Source organism: Erithacus rubecula (assembly GCF_903797595.1).
Source record: "Erithacus rubecula genome assembly, chromosome: 19".
Classification (NCBI taxonomy): Eukaryota; Metazoa; Chordata; class Aves; order Passeriformes; family Muscicapidae; genus Erithacus; species Erithacus rubecula.
In genome coordinates, this window is record NC_136671.1 from 9,581,043 (window position 1) to 9,597,374 (window position 16,332).

At 45.4% G+C, this 16,332-nt stretch overlaps 3 protein-coding genes across 4 annotated transcripts in view; 2 read left to right on the plus strand and 1 right to left on the minus strand.

Moving 5' to 3' along the window:
• Positions 1–16,332, plus strand: part of SVOP (SV2 related protein) — a 72,469-nt gene that overhangs the window by 37,141 nt on the left and 18,996 nt on the right. The gene's annotated exons all lie outside the window — the stretch shown is intronic.
• On the plus strand, positions 11–2,555 carry ALKBH2 (alkB homolog 2, alpha-ketoglutarate dependent dioxygenase). Its single transcript, XM_079323116.1, has 3 exons — positions 11–336; positions 974–1,172; positions 2,090–2,555. The coding sequence occupies exons 1-3, from the start codon at positions 120–122 to the stop codon at positions 2,421–2,423; spliced, it is 750 nt and encodes a 249-aa protein (XP_079179242.1). The 5' UTR covers positions 11–119; the 3' UTR covers positions 2,424–2,555.
• On the minus strand, positions 3,384–16,242 carry USP30 (ubiquitin specific peptidase 30). 2 transcript variants are annotated; one of them, XM_079323114.1, is made up of 14 exons: positions 16,093–16,242; positions 15,678–15,787; positions 15,077–15,262; positions 14,444–14,547; positions 13,002–13,100; positions 12,277–12,319; positions 11,938–12,032; positions 11,290–11,349; positions 10,236–10,322; positions 9,549–9,629; positions 8,573–8,792; positions 7,885–7,993; positions 6,405–6,709; positions 3,384–5,984 (listed from the first exon to the last, which is right to left on the minus strand). In XM_079323114.1, the coding sequence occupies exons 1-13, from the start codon at positions 16,143–16,145 to the stop codon at positions 6,472–6,474; spliced, it is 1,485 nt and encodes a 494-aa protein (XP_079179240.1). In that variant the 5' UTR covers positions 16,146–16,242; the 3' UTR covers positions 3,384–5,984; positions 6,405–6,471. The 2 variants fall into 2 exon arrangements, with proteins under 2 accessions (XP_079179240.1, XP_079179241.1); XM_079323115.1 differs by having other exon boundaries at positions 16,128–16,228.

The window sequence follows — 16,332 nt, forward strand, 5'->3', positions numbered from 1 at the left end:
TCTAATGAGGGGGCGGGGCCTGATGCGTCGCCATCCCCGGCGCGCTCCCGTTTCCCGCGGGATCGCGGCTCCCGTTCCCCGTCCCTCCCTCGGGTATCGCTGCCGTCCCGGGCCCGCCCATGGACGCGTTCGTGGTTAAGCTGCCCCGCGGGCGGGCGGGGGATGGCGGCGGCGCTGAGGGGAAGAGGCCGCGGCTGGAGGGGCCCGGCCCGGAGCGGCCGCCGCCGCGGGAGATCCGCGCCGAGGGGCTCAACTGTGATTACCGCATCCTCTTCGGCAAAGCCGAGGCGGACGAGATCTTCCAGGAGCTGGAGAAGGAGGTGGAGTATTTCGAAGGTATATGCCTGCCCTGTGAGGGAGCACGGGCAGAACAGGGAGGCTTTGGAGGCCTCCCAAAGGGCCTGGACAGTGCTCTTGGAGACCCTGCTTGGGCAGGAGGGCGGCCTGGATGACCCCCACTGGTCCCTTCCAACCTCAGACCTTCTGTGCTGTATTCCCCTCCATTCCCCCTTTACCCCTTCCCGGTGAAGCATTTCCCTGCCAGCCCACCCAGGTGAGTCCCAGAGCAATTCCCAGGGTAAATTTGGGAGATTTCTGCAGGCACTGGGAAATCTCTGCAGCCACCTGGTGTTTGCACAACCTGAGATTCCAAAACCACACAGCTGCGACCCCACAGGGTCGGTTTTGCTGAGCTGGAAGTGTTTATCAAGGGATAATCCTGGACTGGAGTTTAGTGTGTGAGATACATGATGGGGGTGCTGGTCCTGTTCATCCCATTTAAGGGGGAAAACAAGACAGTGTCCAACTTTGCTGGGACACAAACCCTGGGAGCAGGGATGACAGCTTTTGGGTTGACATGAGCACCCTCATTCCTGTTTGGAGATTGCCACAAGCTGCAGATCCAGGAGAATATTGGACTGTGCACAAACAATACCGAGCTGGGTTTGATCCTTCCCCTGTGCTGTTTAAACAGATGACTTGACCAAACTGCAAGTATTTGGCACGTGGCACAAGATTCCCAGGAAGAAGGTCACCTATGGAGACCCTGGCTTGTCCTACACTTACTCAGGGGTCACATTCCACCCTAAGCCATGGATCCCAGTGCTGACCCGGATCCGGGAGCGTGTCACCTTGGAAACAGGGCACACCTTTAACTTCGTCCTTATCAACAGGTACAGCCCCTTCCCAGCAGCTTTTCCTTCAAGTGAAACAAAAAAAAAAAAAAAGCCAAACAAAAAGCCACAACTCATGTAGCATTTGTTTGGTTTAATTGGGAAATAATCACTATATTGTTGGTAAGGAATTGTCTTGGTTTGAAAGATAGGTGCCTGTTAAGAAAGGCAGGAGCCTCTCTTGAAATGGAAAATGTAATCCCCCTCACTCCAAATTATTTTGAAATTAAGGAGCTCTCAGGCAAAGATATGGAAATGGGAATAGCAGTTATTTATTAGGAAAATTTAAAATAAAATAAAAATGTAGTAATACAAAACAATACAGAACACTGTCAGAGTCAGAATCCAATCTGACACCCCATCAGTCACTCAGGGTGTTGGTAGCAGTCTCATTAAATTAAATCTGAAGTGACAGATGTGGGTCTGTTGAAGTAATGATACTGGAAAAGAGTGTAGTTTTTTTTCTGACACTCCAGTGGTGATGAAAATGGGCCTGCTTTTCCTCTGGAATCCAGTGCTCTGATGTTCCAAATCTCAGTTTTTATCTAGGTAGAAAAGGCTTGGCTCCTCCCCCTGGGTGGAGCATCTCCCAGTGGGATTATGTAATTTTATTAGTCATGCTCTGGGACTCAATGGCCCATTAACAGGAGATATCTCCTGGAGGGAGGATGGGCTGTGGAAAAGATGAAGATGATTGATTTAACAGATGGCCCATTAACAGGAGATATCTCCTGGAAGAAGGATGAGTAGTGAAAAAGATAAAGATGATTGCCCCAGCTGGTTTTAACAGATGGCCCATTAACAGAAAATAAACCCCTGGAGATAAGAATCACTACCCCACCTGCCATAGAAAACAAACTTTTGCTTCCATCCTGTATTACAACCCAAGCCAGTCATTAACACCAGGGTGTGCACAGGTACAAAGATGGCCTGGACCACATCGGGGAGCACCGGGATGACGAGAAGGAGCTGGTTCCTCGCAGCCCCATCGCCTCCGTGTCCTTCGGCGCCTGCCGCGATTTCGTGTTCCGGCGCCGCGGCAAGGGAGGGAAGGGGGGCCCAGGCAGGATCAGCCTGCAGCTGGCCCACGGCAGCCTGCTCCTCATCAAACACCCCACCAACCTGCACTGGTACCACAGCCTGCCCCCGCGCAGGAGGGTGTTGGCCCCCAGGGTCAACCTCACCTTCAGGGAAATCCTGCCCAGCGCCAAGCAGGGGGATGTTCGCCCATCTTTGGGATCTGGAAAGTGAAGTTTTAGTTCCTGCTAAAACTGTGGATTCACCTGTGGGTGAAGGACTGGAGGAGTAAATGGACTTTTGGTGGTTTTGATGCTAAAGCCTGTGGGTATTCATCTGGATGGCAAGGTTTGTTCCCTCTGGGAGATGTTGTTCTTTCACTCATCCCTATTTTTGCTGATTGTTACCCTTGTTTTGCTCTCAGCTGATCTTTATCTAAGCAGTGTTCCAAGAAGGTGAAAATGCTCCACAGCCTGGAGGCAGCAGTTCATAAACACTGGGAGCCACAACCTGTGATTGTTTAAATTGACTCTATAGGTGATGCTTTCTGTCAGTGAGCTCTGGTTTGCTTGGGGTTTTTAAATTAAAATAAAGCCAAGATGAGCCTGACACAGAGAAGGGGAGTGCTGAAGTGTGAGGATAGGGTGTGTGACTCCTGTCTGCTTGAATCCCTCTATTCCACCTCCTCTGCTCCTGGGAAGAGGAAGCACAAGATTTTTCCTCCCTCAGGTCCTTTGTATAAAAACCAGGCAGCAAAAAAAGTGCCTTGATGGGGAAGAACTCAGTTGTCCCATTTCCCCTGGAAGGGTGTCTATCTAAGAGTGTATTTTCCTAAATAATTATCCCTAGGGATCCCATCCTGACTCCCTGAAAGCCATCACCTCCCACACCCACAGGGAATCCTGCTGAAAACAAGGGAATCCTGTCCAGTCCCCAAGAGATCTTGAGGCATTAAGGAATGGGAATTCTCACTGGAATTAGTGCTGGCCTTCAGTGGTGGATTCATTTTTCCCATAGAATTAAGGCCTGTGCAGACAACTGGGAGTTGGTTCTTCTCACCCTCTGCCACTCTGAGATGCTCTGTGGGGCTTGAAAAGCTCCTGCAGAAAATCTTTATTATACAGGGCTTGTGAAGTGTTGTTTCAAGCCCTTTGGCTCCCAGCTTGGTGTTTGTTTCAAGACATTCTCACACAATTTTCTACCAAGTTTGTTCTTTTATTGCTACTGTACAGTTACAAAAATACCCTGAAGTGGAAAAAAAGCAACTTCCAACAGCAGTGCAGTGCTTGAACTGGAACAGACATTTTTTTAAATTAACACACAAAATAAGACAAGAAAAATCCAAACACAGAGATATCATCTTGGAGCTCTTAATTATTTACAGTTTATTAACATCTTTTCCACTATGGCAGCTTGGGAGGGACAAGTACCAGCATTTGAGCCTTGTGGCTGCATGGAGAAAGGGGAGGTTTGGCTGGAAAACACAGAGCTCTGGGACCTCCAAAGGGGAGGGTTGGACAAATTCCAGTGATCTCTACTGGTGTGGGTGGCTGGAAAGCAGATCCCAGTGACCTCCAAAAGGGGAGGATGAGCTCCCAAAGCCCTCCCAGGGGGCTGGGAGGATCTGGCACAGCTCAAGGCCAGGATTAGGATTGAGGTGCTGGGCTTTGCTCCATTCCTCACCTGAGAGTTAAGCCAAGCCCATCAATTCCTCCTCACCAGGCAAAGCCAGAAAAAAAAAGGCTCAACCCTCCCCTTGATAGCCCTTGAGGGAGATCCAGAGTTAATCCACAGCCCAGAAAAACAGCTCTTGACAAAAGAAAACTTGCTGGCTGTGCAGAAGAGGTGACTTTGTCCCTGTCCCAGCTGCCAGATTTCAGGTTTCAGTCCACAGTGTGCGTGTCCTCTGCCCCTCCTCCAGCACAACCAGGCCAGGGGGGCTCAGCTGAGCTCCCAAATGCAGGAAAAGCCCCCAAGCAGAGCACTGAGTGTGGAGAATGCACAACAGCCACTGCTGCCCCTGGAAATGGTTTCAGTTCTGAGCTGATCTGCTGGAGGGAGATGTTGGGCTGATGCTTTTAGATGGCTCCCAGTAGGGAAGGCTGGCTCCTTCTCCAGCTCTGTCAGCTCTCCCTTCAACAATCAGAGCAAATTTTTGGCATTTTGCATCTTTCAAGGTTTTTTTTTTGTTTGTTTGTTTCCTTGGTTTTCTAACTTAAAACAGGTTAAAACCAAGTTGCATGTGCAACACAGCCACAAACCAGGTCCCAGTCCAGCAGTGGATTTATCAATGTTTATGTATTATGAGCATTACCTGGACCAGGAATTGTGCTCCAGACTCTGGAATGATGAGTTGTGTAAATAATTTTGCATATCCACTCTTTTACCACTCCTGCTTTGGCTGGTTTGGAGCCTCTCCTGAGGAAGTGTGAACACCCCCAAGCTTTGGGCAGCACTATGAATTCATGAGGTACAAAGTTGCCCTAAAAAAAACTATTTAAGACAGTTGTTATTTGAAAACTTCACATTGAAAAAAAGCTTGCCTGATGAGGGATTTTTCTCCTCCAAGCTTACAAGGACAGAAAAGAGCTAAAAACAACCTACATATTTTATTCCTGGTCATTTAAAAGCAGGGTTTTAAAGGAGGATTTTTGCTGCTTCTCCCTTTGTGCTTTGGGATTTTTTTTTTTTTTTTTTTTTTTTTTTGCACATCAAACAACCTAGAGCAGCAGAATTCCCCTTATTTCTATTTACAGGGCAGCCTGGAGCTGATGCAGGATTCCCAGATTTCTTCATGAGACCAGTAAGTGCCCACCAGTCCTTGTCCTGTTGTTTATATTTCATTTAACAAGGCCAGGGGCTGCTCTACAGCTCAGCTGCAAGCCAGGAGCATGGATCCCAATGCTGGGAATAGCAGATTCCAGCAATAAAATGGGAAGGGCAAGTCTAGAACAGTTACAGCAGCTTGGAAATCACAGCATTAAAAGTTGTAGTTGATGCTACAAAACAACTGGATTCAACAGTGCTGAAGGAAATGACAACACTGAGCACTAGCAAACACTTCCATGTGCTGATTCCAGCTATATTCTAAAGGTATGGAGCAATAAATTAAGGTTTCAGCTCTTAATAGATACAAAACTATCTCCTGGATAAAGCAATTTACATCAGGAAAAGGGATTTATAAAGAAGTAAATAGGTGGAAAAATTGTGTGAACGGGGAAATCTTTTGGACCAGGGGTGTTTGTGGAGATGCTTTGATAGGACAGGAGAAATGTGATTCCATGAGTTCATCCTGTGGTTGTGAGGCATTCCCAGGACACAGTGGGCATGCAGAGGGCTGGGCCAGTGGCAATGCAGCTGTTCAGGGAAGCTCAAGGCACTTTGTGTCTTAAATCATTGCCAACAGCAGCTTCCCATTGCCCCCACTCCCAGAGCTCCCCAGTGGGAAGAATTGGGAATAGAGCCTGGGGACAAAAGCCCTGCCTGACAGACAAAGGCTTCTCAAAGAGACCTCAGAACAGCCAAGGGAATTTAGGTACAAACCACAATTCCCAGCCACTGCCACAGGGAAGGGACCCTGGAGGGGCTGGTGCATAATGGAGAGGGATGGGGAAGGGCTCTTCAACAGCAGCTTAACATCAACCCTTTCCAGGGCTCCCCTTTGGGAAGTGAAATGTGTGGGATAAAGCATCTCCATGGGGAAAGTGCAGTGTGAGCACATGGAACAGAGCAGAAAAACACTTCTCAACACACACACCCGGGGCTGATTTGGGTACAAACACAACTGCCATTGTCCTCTGCAGGGAAGGGAAGGGCAGAATTTGGGTACAAACACTGTCCCTGCAGGGAAGGAAGGCTGGAGAGGTGTGCAGAAGGGTGGGGCAGAATTTGGGTACAAACACTGTCCCTGCAGAAGGGAGGGGCAGGATTTGGGTACAAACACTGTCCCTGCAGAAGGGAGGGGCAGGATTTGGGTACAAACACTGTCCCTGCAGAAGGGAGGGGCAGAATTTGGGAACAAACACTGTCCCTGCAGGGAAGGAAGGCTGGAGAGGTGTGCAGAAGGGTGGGGCAGAATTCGGGTACAAACACTGTCCCTGCAGAAGGGAGGGGCAGGATTTGGGTACAAACACTGTCCCTGCAGAAGGGAGGGGCAGGATTTGGGTACAAACACTGTCCCTGCAGAAGGGCGGGGCAGAATTTGGGCACAAACACTGTCGCCGCAGGGAAGGGAGGGGCAGGATTTGGGCACAAACACTGTCCCTGCAGGGAAGGGCGGGGCTCAGTCCCGGGCGGGGCTCTGGGGCTGGCCCCGGCCCTGCACTCGCTCGTAGAACAGCAGGTAGGCGCTGGCAGCCAGCACCTCGTGCAGGCTGGCCCTGCGAACGGCCTCGTCCGACACCCAGAGCCACTGGCTGCTGCGGGCGCCCGGCGCGCGCCGGAAGGTGACAAAGTGTCCCGAGTGCATGTCCCCGTGGTGCACCACCACGGCCATCAGGCGGTACAGGTACAGCGGGGCCCTGCAGGGACACACACACACACACCGGCACTGAGCCGTGCAGCCAGGCTGGGGATGCCCCACGGGGATTTGGGTGAAGGGTGTGGCTGTTCCTCCCGAAATCACTCCAAAATCCTTCCAAAATCGCCCCAAAATCACCTCCAAAAATCCTTCCAAAATCACCTCCAAATCGCCTCCAAAATCCTCACAAAATCGCCCCAAAATCACCTCCAAATCGCCTCAAAAATCCGCCCAAAATCGCCCCCAAATCCGGCCCTGGGATGATCCTGGTCTAGTGGAAGGTGTTGCCCCATGGTAAATGGGAGGGGATGATCTCCAAGTTCCTTTCCAACTCAAAACTTATTCTATGATGCAAACTGCTTTTTCCTGTTGCTCCATCCCTGGAAGTGTCCAAGGACAGGTTGGAAAGGGCTTGGAGCAACCTGGGATGGTGGAAGGTGTCCCTTCCATTTGGATGATTTCCAAGACTCATTTCAACCCAAACCATTCTGGGATTAGGGGATTCAAATTGTCTGCTCCATCCCTGGAAGTACCCAAGGCCAGGCTGGAAAGGGCTTAGAACAAGTTGGGATAGTGGAAGGTGACTCTGTCCATGGCAGGGTGTGGATGATTTCCAAATTTCCTTTCAACCCAATCCATTCTGGGATTATGGGATTCAAACCTGCTGCTCCACCCCTTCAAGTACTCAAGGATGGGGTTTGGAACAACCTGGACAGTGGAAGGTGTCACTGCCCATGGTCCCTAAATTCCCTACCAACCCAAAACATTCTGGAATTCTATGGAAAAGGATTATGAGCAGAAGTCCCAAGGGTGATTTACCAAGTGGAATCATGGCAAGTGTAACTGAAATCAACAATGTCTGAGGGAGGGGAAAAAAAAAAAATCTATGGATTTCTTACAACCATTTATAAATTAAAGAAAGGAAGGGCTAGAGGAAACCAGCAATGAGATTATGGCTGCTCAGGATTTACTGCACCATGACCCAGAGGAAGAAGATTTTGAACTCTGTTTGTAACTTTCCCTCCTCCCTTTTTCCAGGACTAAAAATCACCCAAGACACAAGCACAGGAGCTGGGACAAAGGTTACATTCTGTAACCAGCCTCAGGACAAGGACAGAAAAAAGTGAGAATTTGAAGGACAGAAATGAAGAGAGAAGGTACAAATCTCTAACTTACCTGCACTCAGAGAATGCAGCAAGTGGGAAAGTTCCTGGGGACATTAAAAATGAGGAAGAGGAGGCACCATTCATGAAGAGAGGTTTGGTACCAGCTGGTTGTTCTGCATCTGCCAGAGGAAGGAGAAATTCAGGGATTTAACTTTAATGCTTTTGTTAAGAACAGCAGCCCTGCTCCTGCAGTGCCTTTCATTGTGGGATTTTGTTGATTTTAATATTCACAGGCATGGATATTTTATTCAAATCTATTTTACATTACAAATAGGTGTCCAAAATACCAACTAAAAAAAATATTGAGCTGCCTAAGGACAGATCTCCTACAGCTGGATTTTCCAACTGTTTTTGAGGAATTCACCATCCCCAGCATTCATTCTCTGCTTGTCCTGAAGCCTTGCAAGAGATCCCTAACAAGAAAAACCCTGTGACATCCCAAGTTCAACACACTTTTGGACTTCAAATATGTGAATTCTGTGCCATGGTTTGTAATTTTTTTTTTTTTTTTAACATCTACTTAGTAGGATCAAAATGAAATTATCCAAACTGAGCAGTAAATTTGGGAATGGCAAAGGGATTTCTGTTCTCTTTGCAGAGCCCCACATCAAGATTCTGCTCGTGGCTTGATTCTGCAGAGAACGTTGGATCCCTGAAATGCAGAAAGAGCTGAACTATTTTATGGACAAAGGAGGTACCTGAAGGTTTCCCTGCTCTCCCATCCTTTATTCCAGGGGTTGTCTCCTCCAGGTTTTTCTGGCTGAGCTGCTCCTGGCTGGATTTGGGACCAGGAACCCGATATTTGTAGATGTCCATGACCAGGAACTCGTTGAACTGGACGTGCTCGTGTCTCTTGAGGGGAGTGCCTTGGTTTGACCAGCTCAGCCTTTGCAGGTGGATGCACAAACACTGGGGCAGCTTCAGGAATGAGGTCAGGAAAGGAAAATCCACATTTTTCATGGAAAGAAACAAGTGGTAAGTCCAGGGAATAAGGAAATACATTTCCCTTATCTCTGTTGTCAACTCAGTGTCCCTAAAACGTGACAATAATTTTTGTGAGATTGCTGATATTTCCTAATCCCCAATAATTAATGGCTTTGCACAGGGGAAAACCAAAAAAATTAAATGTTATAAAGAGCTGAAATTCAAAATCATTGCTGTAGCAACAATTACATTATTATTATTATCATCAATTATTGGTACCTGTTGTTCCTGATTACACACCAATGCCCTGCTGGCCTCTGCATGACAGGATTACAGAGCAAAAAAAAAAAAAAATTCTCATAGAAATCACACCTGATGTTTACTCATCAGCTGTATTCAGAATATTTTAATCACTCTGAAATGTGGAATTGCTAAAGATGCTACAAACACTGTAAATATAAATCAATTTGCTCACCAAAGAATGAATGTAAATTTAAGAAATGACACTGAGCCAAACTCACATTTAAGTGTTTTGCTAAATAACAGAATATTCACAGAATATCCTTTCAGTGTTTGATGTTTTGCTGAGTTGAGGTCTCAGTGCCAAATATTTGCCAGGTGAGTTTACTTTGAGAAGTAAAACATTTGTGGTGTAATAGCAAGAAATGGACACAACCAGCTCAAAGAGAGAAGTTCTGTGTGACAGGATTTAGGAGATTTAAGAGGTTTGAAGGGGGATTTTTGCCTCACCTTTCCTAACTTTAATTGCTTAACAAATGTTGTTCTCTGGTTTTCTATGCTTTGCCCATTCAGAATTCCTTCTGCCTGGATCTGGAATGAAAAGGGAAAAAAAAAAAAAAAAAAAAAAAATCAATGAAGGCACCTGCAGTCAAAAGCAATTAATTGTCTGTTTTATGCTCATTTAAAAATGCTCTTCAGAATTCCTAAAGGATCAAAATTCTAAACCAAAATCAAGCAGAAATGAACATTTAGAGAACTCAGAACTGTATTCATTTGCCTCTTTGTTGATTTTTAAATACCAGAGCAAAAAATTATCCCTGGTGATACCTGGCAACTACAGAATAAAATATTTGCAGATTTTGTAACAGCAGTAGTAAGTAAAGCCTCAGTATTCTGTGAGGTAAATATCTTGTTAAATATCTGGAGGTTTTCCCCAAGCCTTGAAGAAAAAAAGAGGTGGAAAGTGAAGGCAGGATTGTGTTAGCAGGCTCCAATCTGAGTGTGGAGGTGACAGGAATTGAAGGGGCAGGAATTGAAGGGGCAGGAATTGAATTGAAGGGGCAGGAATTGAAGGGGCAGGAATTGAATTAAAGGGGCAGGAATTGAATTGAAGGGGCAGGAATTGAATTGAAGGGGCAGGAATGGAATTGAAGGGGCAGGAATGGAATTGAAGGGGCAGGAATGGAAGGGACCTACCTTGGTGCAGTTGTCACACACAACATCCTTCACAGACTCTGAGGAGATGAAGTGATGGAGGCAATGGTCCAGTGTCATGGGACGACCCTGAATGCCAAGAAAAGCCAAAATTATTTGCAGGAATTTTAGGGTGCATTCTACTGGATTTTGGGAAAGGATTTTTAACAATTTATTCCATAGTAAAACTACAAAACTGCAGGTTTATTTTATGAAAGAGCTGAGGGAATGGCTTTGGGTGATGATGTAACTGTGGGGATTCTCCTTCAGGCTGGATTAAACATGGAAAACTCTGCAGCCTTTTGATAACAGCAGTGATTCCCTGAGTGAGCCCTCCAGTGGGGATTTAAACCACAGATTCCTGTCCTGTTCCTATTTCTCTCTCATTCCAGCACTCCAGGGGTCACTTTATGCACTCTGGCTTTCTCCATAGGAGAAATACAGCTTTTAATGGAATTCAGGCCTCCTTCCTGCCCTCTCATATCCTACCCTGCCAAGGATTGGATAAAAAAAACCACAAAGTGCATAAGATGTGTCCAAATCCCAGCCCTGGCTGTCTAGGAGGGCACTCTGCAAGTAGGAACCACAATTTCCAGAAGTACAAATAGCAGTGGAAAGAAATCACTACCAGACATGAAATAAACTCTCACAGTCCAAAAAAATCCATGTTGTTTTGTCATTTGAAGTCTTTCAGAGGCAGAAAGAAATGGAAACAATTCCCAGTTGAAATCACCCCTTGGAAAAGCCTGGATGGGGTAAGGTGTGAGCTGCCAGCTGAAGATCACCTTCCCAAGATGGGAAGCAGCACTTGGGATATGATCTGGGCTCTTCAAATCCCACAGAAAAGACCAAATCCTCCACCAGGAGAAACAGCTCTGGTGGCATCACCAAGTTCTGTTTGTTGGAATCTTACAGCACCCATTAGGGAGAAAGTTTTGCAGCAGCACAGGGTTATAAAAGAGCAGGAAAATCAAGTCCCAAAGCAGCTGTGAATGTTGTGTGCAGCTGAGGAAGGCCCTGGGAGGGCAGGATGGATCAGGAGAAGGGGGATACATACCCACACAGCTGCTGGAATGCTCAGGGAGAGGCTGTCAAAGGTGTCAAATCTCACAGGGCTCTGCAAGAGAAGATTCCAGAGCCAGGATTTATGGCAGTCCCAAAATAAAAAACCCAACCCAACTATCTCAAGATGAGCTCATGCCCCATGCTGTCCATAATTCCCTGGTGGAACAGGATCCAAACCCCACTAGGGAACACCAGGAATGTTTTGCTTGGCATTTTCCTGCTCACTCCAATTTGTTTGCAAGGTTTTGGGAAATAAAATATAAATGTTCTATTGGTTTGGGCTGTAAATATAGTTTATTTTCTGTATTTTTTCCCTTTATCCAGGTTCCCTTCCTTACTTGGGATAACCAAGTGCCCTTATAAAATCTGAATGAGCAGTGAGTCCTAAATTCAGTCAAATGAAAAACCTTCAGGTAATATTATTTATTAATTGTTAATTCAGTAATAGAATAAAACATCCATTATTCTCTTTGATGAGGCACCCCACAAGGTGCATCACATGAATTTTTTTAGTCTATTTAGGGATAAATCCCTGTTTATCACCAAGGAATGATGGCTTCAGGGAGCACTCAGTGTTGGAAATCCCTTCTCACATGACACAGATATTAATAATAATATAAAATATTATCTGTTTCCACACCTGGTGCTCACAGTGTTTGCAGACCATGTTGCTGGTCAGCCTTCCATGGAAAGGGTGCTGAGATTTCCAGTGGTTGGACACAGGGGGAAGAGATCCTGCAACACAAAAATTCTCCTTGGATTTTCCATCCATTCACTTCCATCACTCCTATCTCACATTTTTGCCCTGCAGTAACAAAATTAATGCCTCCAAAGCACTTTTTTGTCCCAGTGATTAAGAATTTATTTATATTTTTGATTTCTATTTAATTTCAGTACAAAGATCAATTCATATTATCCCTTTAATAAACAAAACTATCCTATGAATATTCAGAATATCCAGAAGGGATAAAAATCCTACCTCTTGTCCTGCAGCTTATTTGCTTTTGGGTTATTTCTGGTTGCTACAGAGGGAGATAAAAACATTTCATTAACCCCACTTCAGCAACATAGAAAAGATTTAGAAATTTAATACATGAAGTATTAAATGTCTTCCTATTCCATCCCTAATTGGCTTCTCTGCCATCAGAAAAATTGTGGGAATCTCAGTAGCTCTTTATATTTGAATAACAAAAAACTCTGATACAAAACAAATTTATAATTGACCATTGCTTGTCATCATTAATCTGCAGAACTCTGTCACAGAACACTAAAATAGGAGATTTTCTCCTTTTTTTTAGGCAAAACCAAATATTTTCTATCTGCATCAAGTTTATCAGCAAGCTGGAGGATAAGATCAATTTTACCTCCATAAAACTCTTCCAGAAATGCCCTTTTTGCAGTTTTCAACCCTTTTTCAGTTGGGAACTACAGATCAGAGTAACTGCTTGGAGTGACTAATTTAAATCCCTACATCCCATGGATTTAGGGATGCAAAAACCCTCAGGAAAGCAGCAACACTAAAAATTCAAAGATATTTTCTTTGCAAAACCCAAAAATTCTTTCAATTCAACTTATCGACGAGTTCCTATCAAAAGATTAAAGAACAGCTTTGGGAACAGAATTGAAATATCCTAAACAGACACTTTGTATTTGGGAATTTGGGCAGATTCCAGGAATTCCTGTTAAGGAAATTGGTGGGATCACCTCCAGGGAATGCACATCAAACAAATGGGTCACACGGGGCTGACGATCCCGCTCGTCCTCCAGGGAAGAGGTCAGGACATGGAACAGCTCATGGGCATCCTGAAAATGCAGTCAGAAACAAGAGACATTAAAAAAAAAAAATACTCCAGGAAGGGCTGGAATTCCACAGGAAATTAAGGAGAAAATGATAGGGCAAAGCTTGTGTTTAATGTTTAATGTTTATGCATAATATTTAATATTTTCGTGTAATATTTAGTATTTATATTATGGATTTAATGTGTGTTTTGTATTTAATTTATATTTATTTTACACTTGTGTTTATAGGTAAATTTATAGGCAAGTTATATTTATAGTTATAGGTAAATTTATAGTTATAGGTAGATTTATAGTTATAGGTAGATTTATAGGTAAATTATATTTATAGTTAAATTTGTATTTATAGTTATAGGTAAATTTACAGTTATAGGTAAATTTATAGGCAAATTTACAGGTAAATTATATTTATAGTTAGAGGTAAATTTATAGTTATAGGTAGATTTATAGTAATAGGTAAATTTATAGGTAAATTATATTTATATTTATAGTTCAATTTATAGTAATAGGTAAATTTACAGTTATAGGTAAATTTATAAGTAAATTATATTTATACTTAAATTTATAGGTAAATTTACAGGTAAGTTATATTTATAGTTCAATTTATACTTATAGGTAAACTTATAGGAAAGTTATATTTATATTTATAGTTATAGTTAAATTTATATTTACATTTGTATTTACATTTATTCATAAGTACATTAAAATATATAATATAGATATTATAATAGACATTATATATAAATATATAATACATAAATACATACTAAATATTAATAATGAACAATAAGGTATCTAAATAACCATATTAAATATTTTATTATTATAAAATTTGTGTTAGTATTGAATATTTGTTGTGCCCAAAAGCTTCCCAACAGCTCAAGGCACTAAATACACTCTAGGCTGTATAAATTCACAAGGAACTAAAACACTTGGAAGAAAAAATATTCCCAGATAAATTCCCAAATCTCTGTTTTCCTCAATTTCAATTTCATAATTGAAATCTATCCTTGGAAATCAGGGATATATTTTAGGAGTGGGATAATTGTTGGAGTGCATTGGAAATACAAGAATTACAAATAATGAGGATTACTGGAAAAAAAAGATTGGAAAACTGGAGTGCATCCCTGGGAGCAGAGCAGAATTCCATTATCCATAGGGAAATCAGGGCTGGATCTGTTCTGCTTTTATACTCCTGGCCCTGTTGGTAATGACAAGGTTTGGAAGCAGCCAGGAATTCCCTGAGGAATATCCCAGCCCACTCCAAGCCCCATTCCCAACCTGGGGATGTTTGTGGAAACAGAATTGAGACCTGGCAGCTCCAGCTCTGAGGATTTCCCTGCACTCACCTGCTCCTCAAAGGAGGAGATCTGCCACCTGTTCATCCTCAGCACCTCCAGCAGGCAGCTGGCATCCAGGACATCATCCTCTGTCACCTCCTGGCAGGATAAAACTGGGGAAGGGAACATCAGGAAGAGCCAAAAATGAGTAAAAAATTGGTGTTTGACAGAGGTGGAGCACCTCCAGCCTCACAGCACTTCCCAAGGCAGAACTTCCAAGGGATTTCCTTGAAAAACAAGGGAAGCATGGGATCACTTCAGGGTTTCAGAGATTATTTTAGCCCAGAAATGAATCACCTTGAGTTTAAAATCTTTAATATTTTTATCAGAAACCTTCCAAAGAATAATCACAGATTTTTTTTTTTTTTGGAAACACTAAGCTTGAGGGGGGAAAAAGAAGCAGTTTAAATTATTTGCTAATAATTTTTAACAGAATTCTAGATTTCTTGAATTCTGTGGAATTCAATCCTCTTGTGAAAGGTGGTTGAGCTTTGGCCAAGGGGTTGAAAATTAGGGAGGGAAATAAAACAGGGAACAGAAACAACACGAGCTTCTTTCTTTGGGACAAGAGGCTAAAAATGACAACATTTCTCCTCAAATATTTTATCCTTGGTTTTCCACAACAGGAGAATGTCTCAGTACCTCTCAGGAGCTGCAGCAAAGTCACTGACAGGTATTGATGATGCTCCTGGGATTTCTCCTGCTCTGTCCTGTACTGTGTGGTGAACTCCTCCAGCCACCTGATGAAGGAGGGGCAGGAGGACAAGCCCTGGAGCAGGGAATTCATGAAGCACGTGTTGCCCAGGTTCAGGAGACCCGGGACAAGCCCTGCAAAGAGAATTGCAAGAGTTCACACCACAAAATCCACGGCAAACATCCCATTTTTCAATAGGAATACAGCGTGAGGTGCTGCAGCTAGTTTTTTTTCTGTTTAAAGGGAGTTCAGTTTTTAGTTGTTGGTACTTCAGTTGATTTTTGGTGTTTCACAGAATCCCTAAATGGTTTGGAAGGGATGTTGGAGATGGACAGGAACACCTTCCACTCTCCAAACCCCATCCAACCCAGCTCTGAACACTTCCAAATATCCAAGGACAACCCTCCAAAAGCCGTCCCACACCTTCCCACCCTCCCAGCCAACAATTCCTCCCCCAAATCCCACCCAACCCTCCCCGCTAACAGCTGGAAAAACCAACTGGAAAAAAAAAAACCGAGATAAAGAACATTTGGGGCGTGCAGCCGGTACCTCTCCGGCGCCGTTTCCTGCCGGTGATGGGGCCCCACAGGACGTAGATTCCGGCCGCCAGCGCCGCCGCCGCGCCCCCCAGCAGCCCCCAGCTCCTCATGGCCCGGTGCCTGCGGGAGCGGCGCCGTCAGCGGGACAGGCCGCGGCCGCCCGCCCTCAGCGGGGAGGAGGCAACGCAGCAGGGAAAGGAGACAGGGGAAGGGAAAGGAAGAAGGGGAAGGGGGAAGGGAAGGGAAGAGAGTGAGGGGAAGGAAGAAAGGAAGCGCTGGGCCGAGGGTTCGCCTCACCCCAACCGGAGCCCCCCCGCCCGCGCTGCGCTCAGTGCCGGCCCCCTCCCGGCTCATCCCGCGGCTCTTCCCGCTCCATCCCGACCCACTCCCGCCCTCCCCTCGGATCTGACGCCCTCCCCTCGGACCTGGCCCCCTCCCCCGCCCGCAGCAGCCGCCGCACCGGCCCCTCCGCCAGCATGGCCGCGCCGGAACGCGAGCGCGCGGCCGGGCGGCGCCGGGGGGACGGCAGGAGCGCGCGGACAGGTTGGGCGGGTGCGGCGGAAGTGGTGCGGGGGGGGCCGGTTATGGCGCAGCGCTATGGCGGCGGGCGGGGCGGGGGCGGTACCGGGGGCGGGGCCGGTGTGAGGGGCCGGTAGCGGGATAAC

Excerpts from the sequence above, each read along its gene's own strand:
- USP30 (XM_079323114.1), bottom strand. The coding sequence starts at position 16,145 with ATGCTGGCGGAGGGGCCGGTGCGGCGGCTGCTGCGGGCGGGGGAGGGG. Across the intron at positions 11,350-11,937 it reads GCAAACACTGTGAGCACCAG|AGCCCTGTGAGATTTGACAC; the intron begins GTGTGGAAACAG and ends CTTCTCTTGCAG. Across the intron at positions 7,994-8,572 it reads GAGAGCAGGGAAACCTTCAG|ATGCAGAACAACCAGCTGGT; the intron begins GTACCTCCTTTG and ends TTCCTCTGGCAG.
- ALKBH2 (XM_079323116.1), top strand. The coding sequence starts at position 120 with ATGGACGCGTTCGTGGTTAAGCTGCCCCGCGGGCGGGCGGGGGATGGC. Across the intron at positions 337-973 it reads GGAGGTGGAGTATTTCGAAG|ATGACTTGACCAAACTGCAA; the intron begins GTATATGCCTGC and ends CTGTTTAAACAG. Across the intron at positions 1,173-2,089 it reads AACTTCGTCCTTATCAACAG|GTACAAAGATGGCCTGGACC; the intron begins GTACAGCCCCTT and ends GGGTGTGCACAG.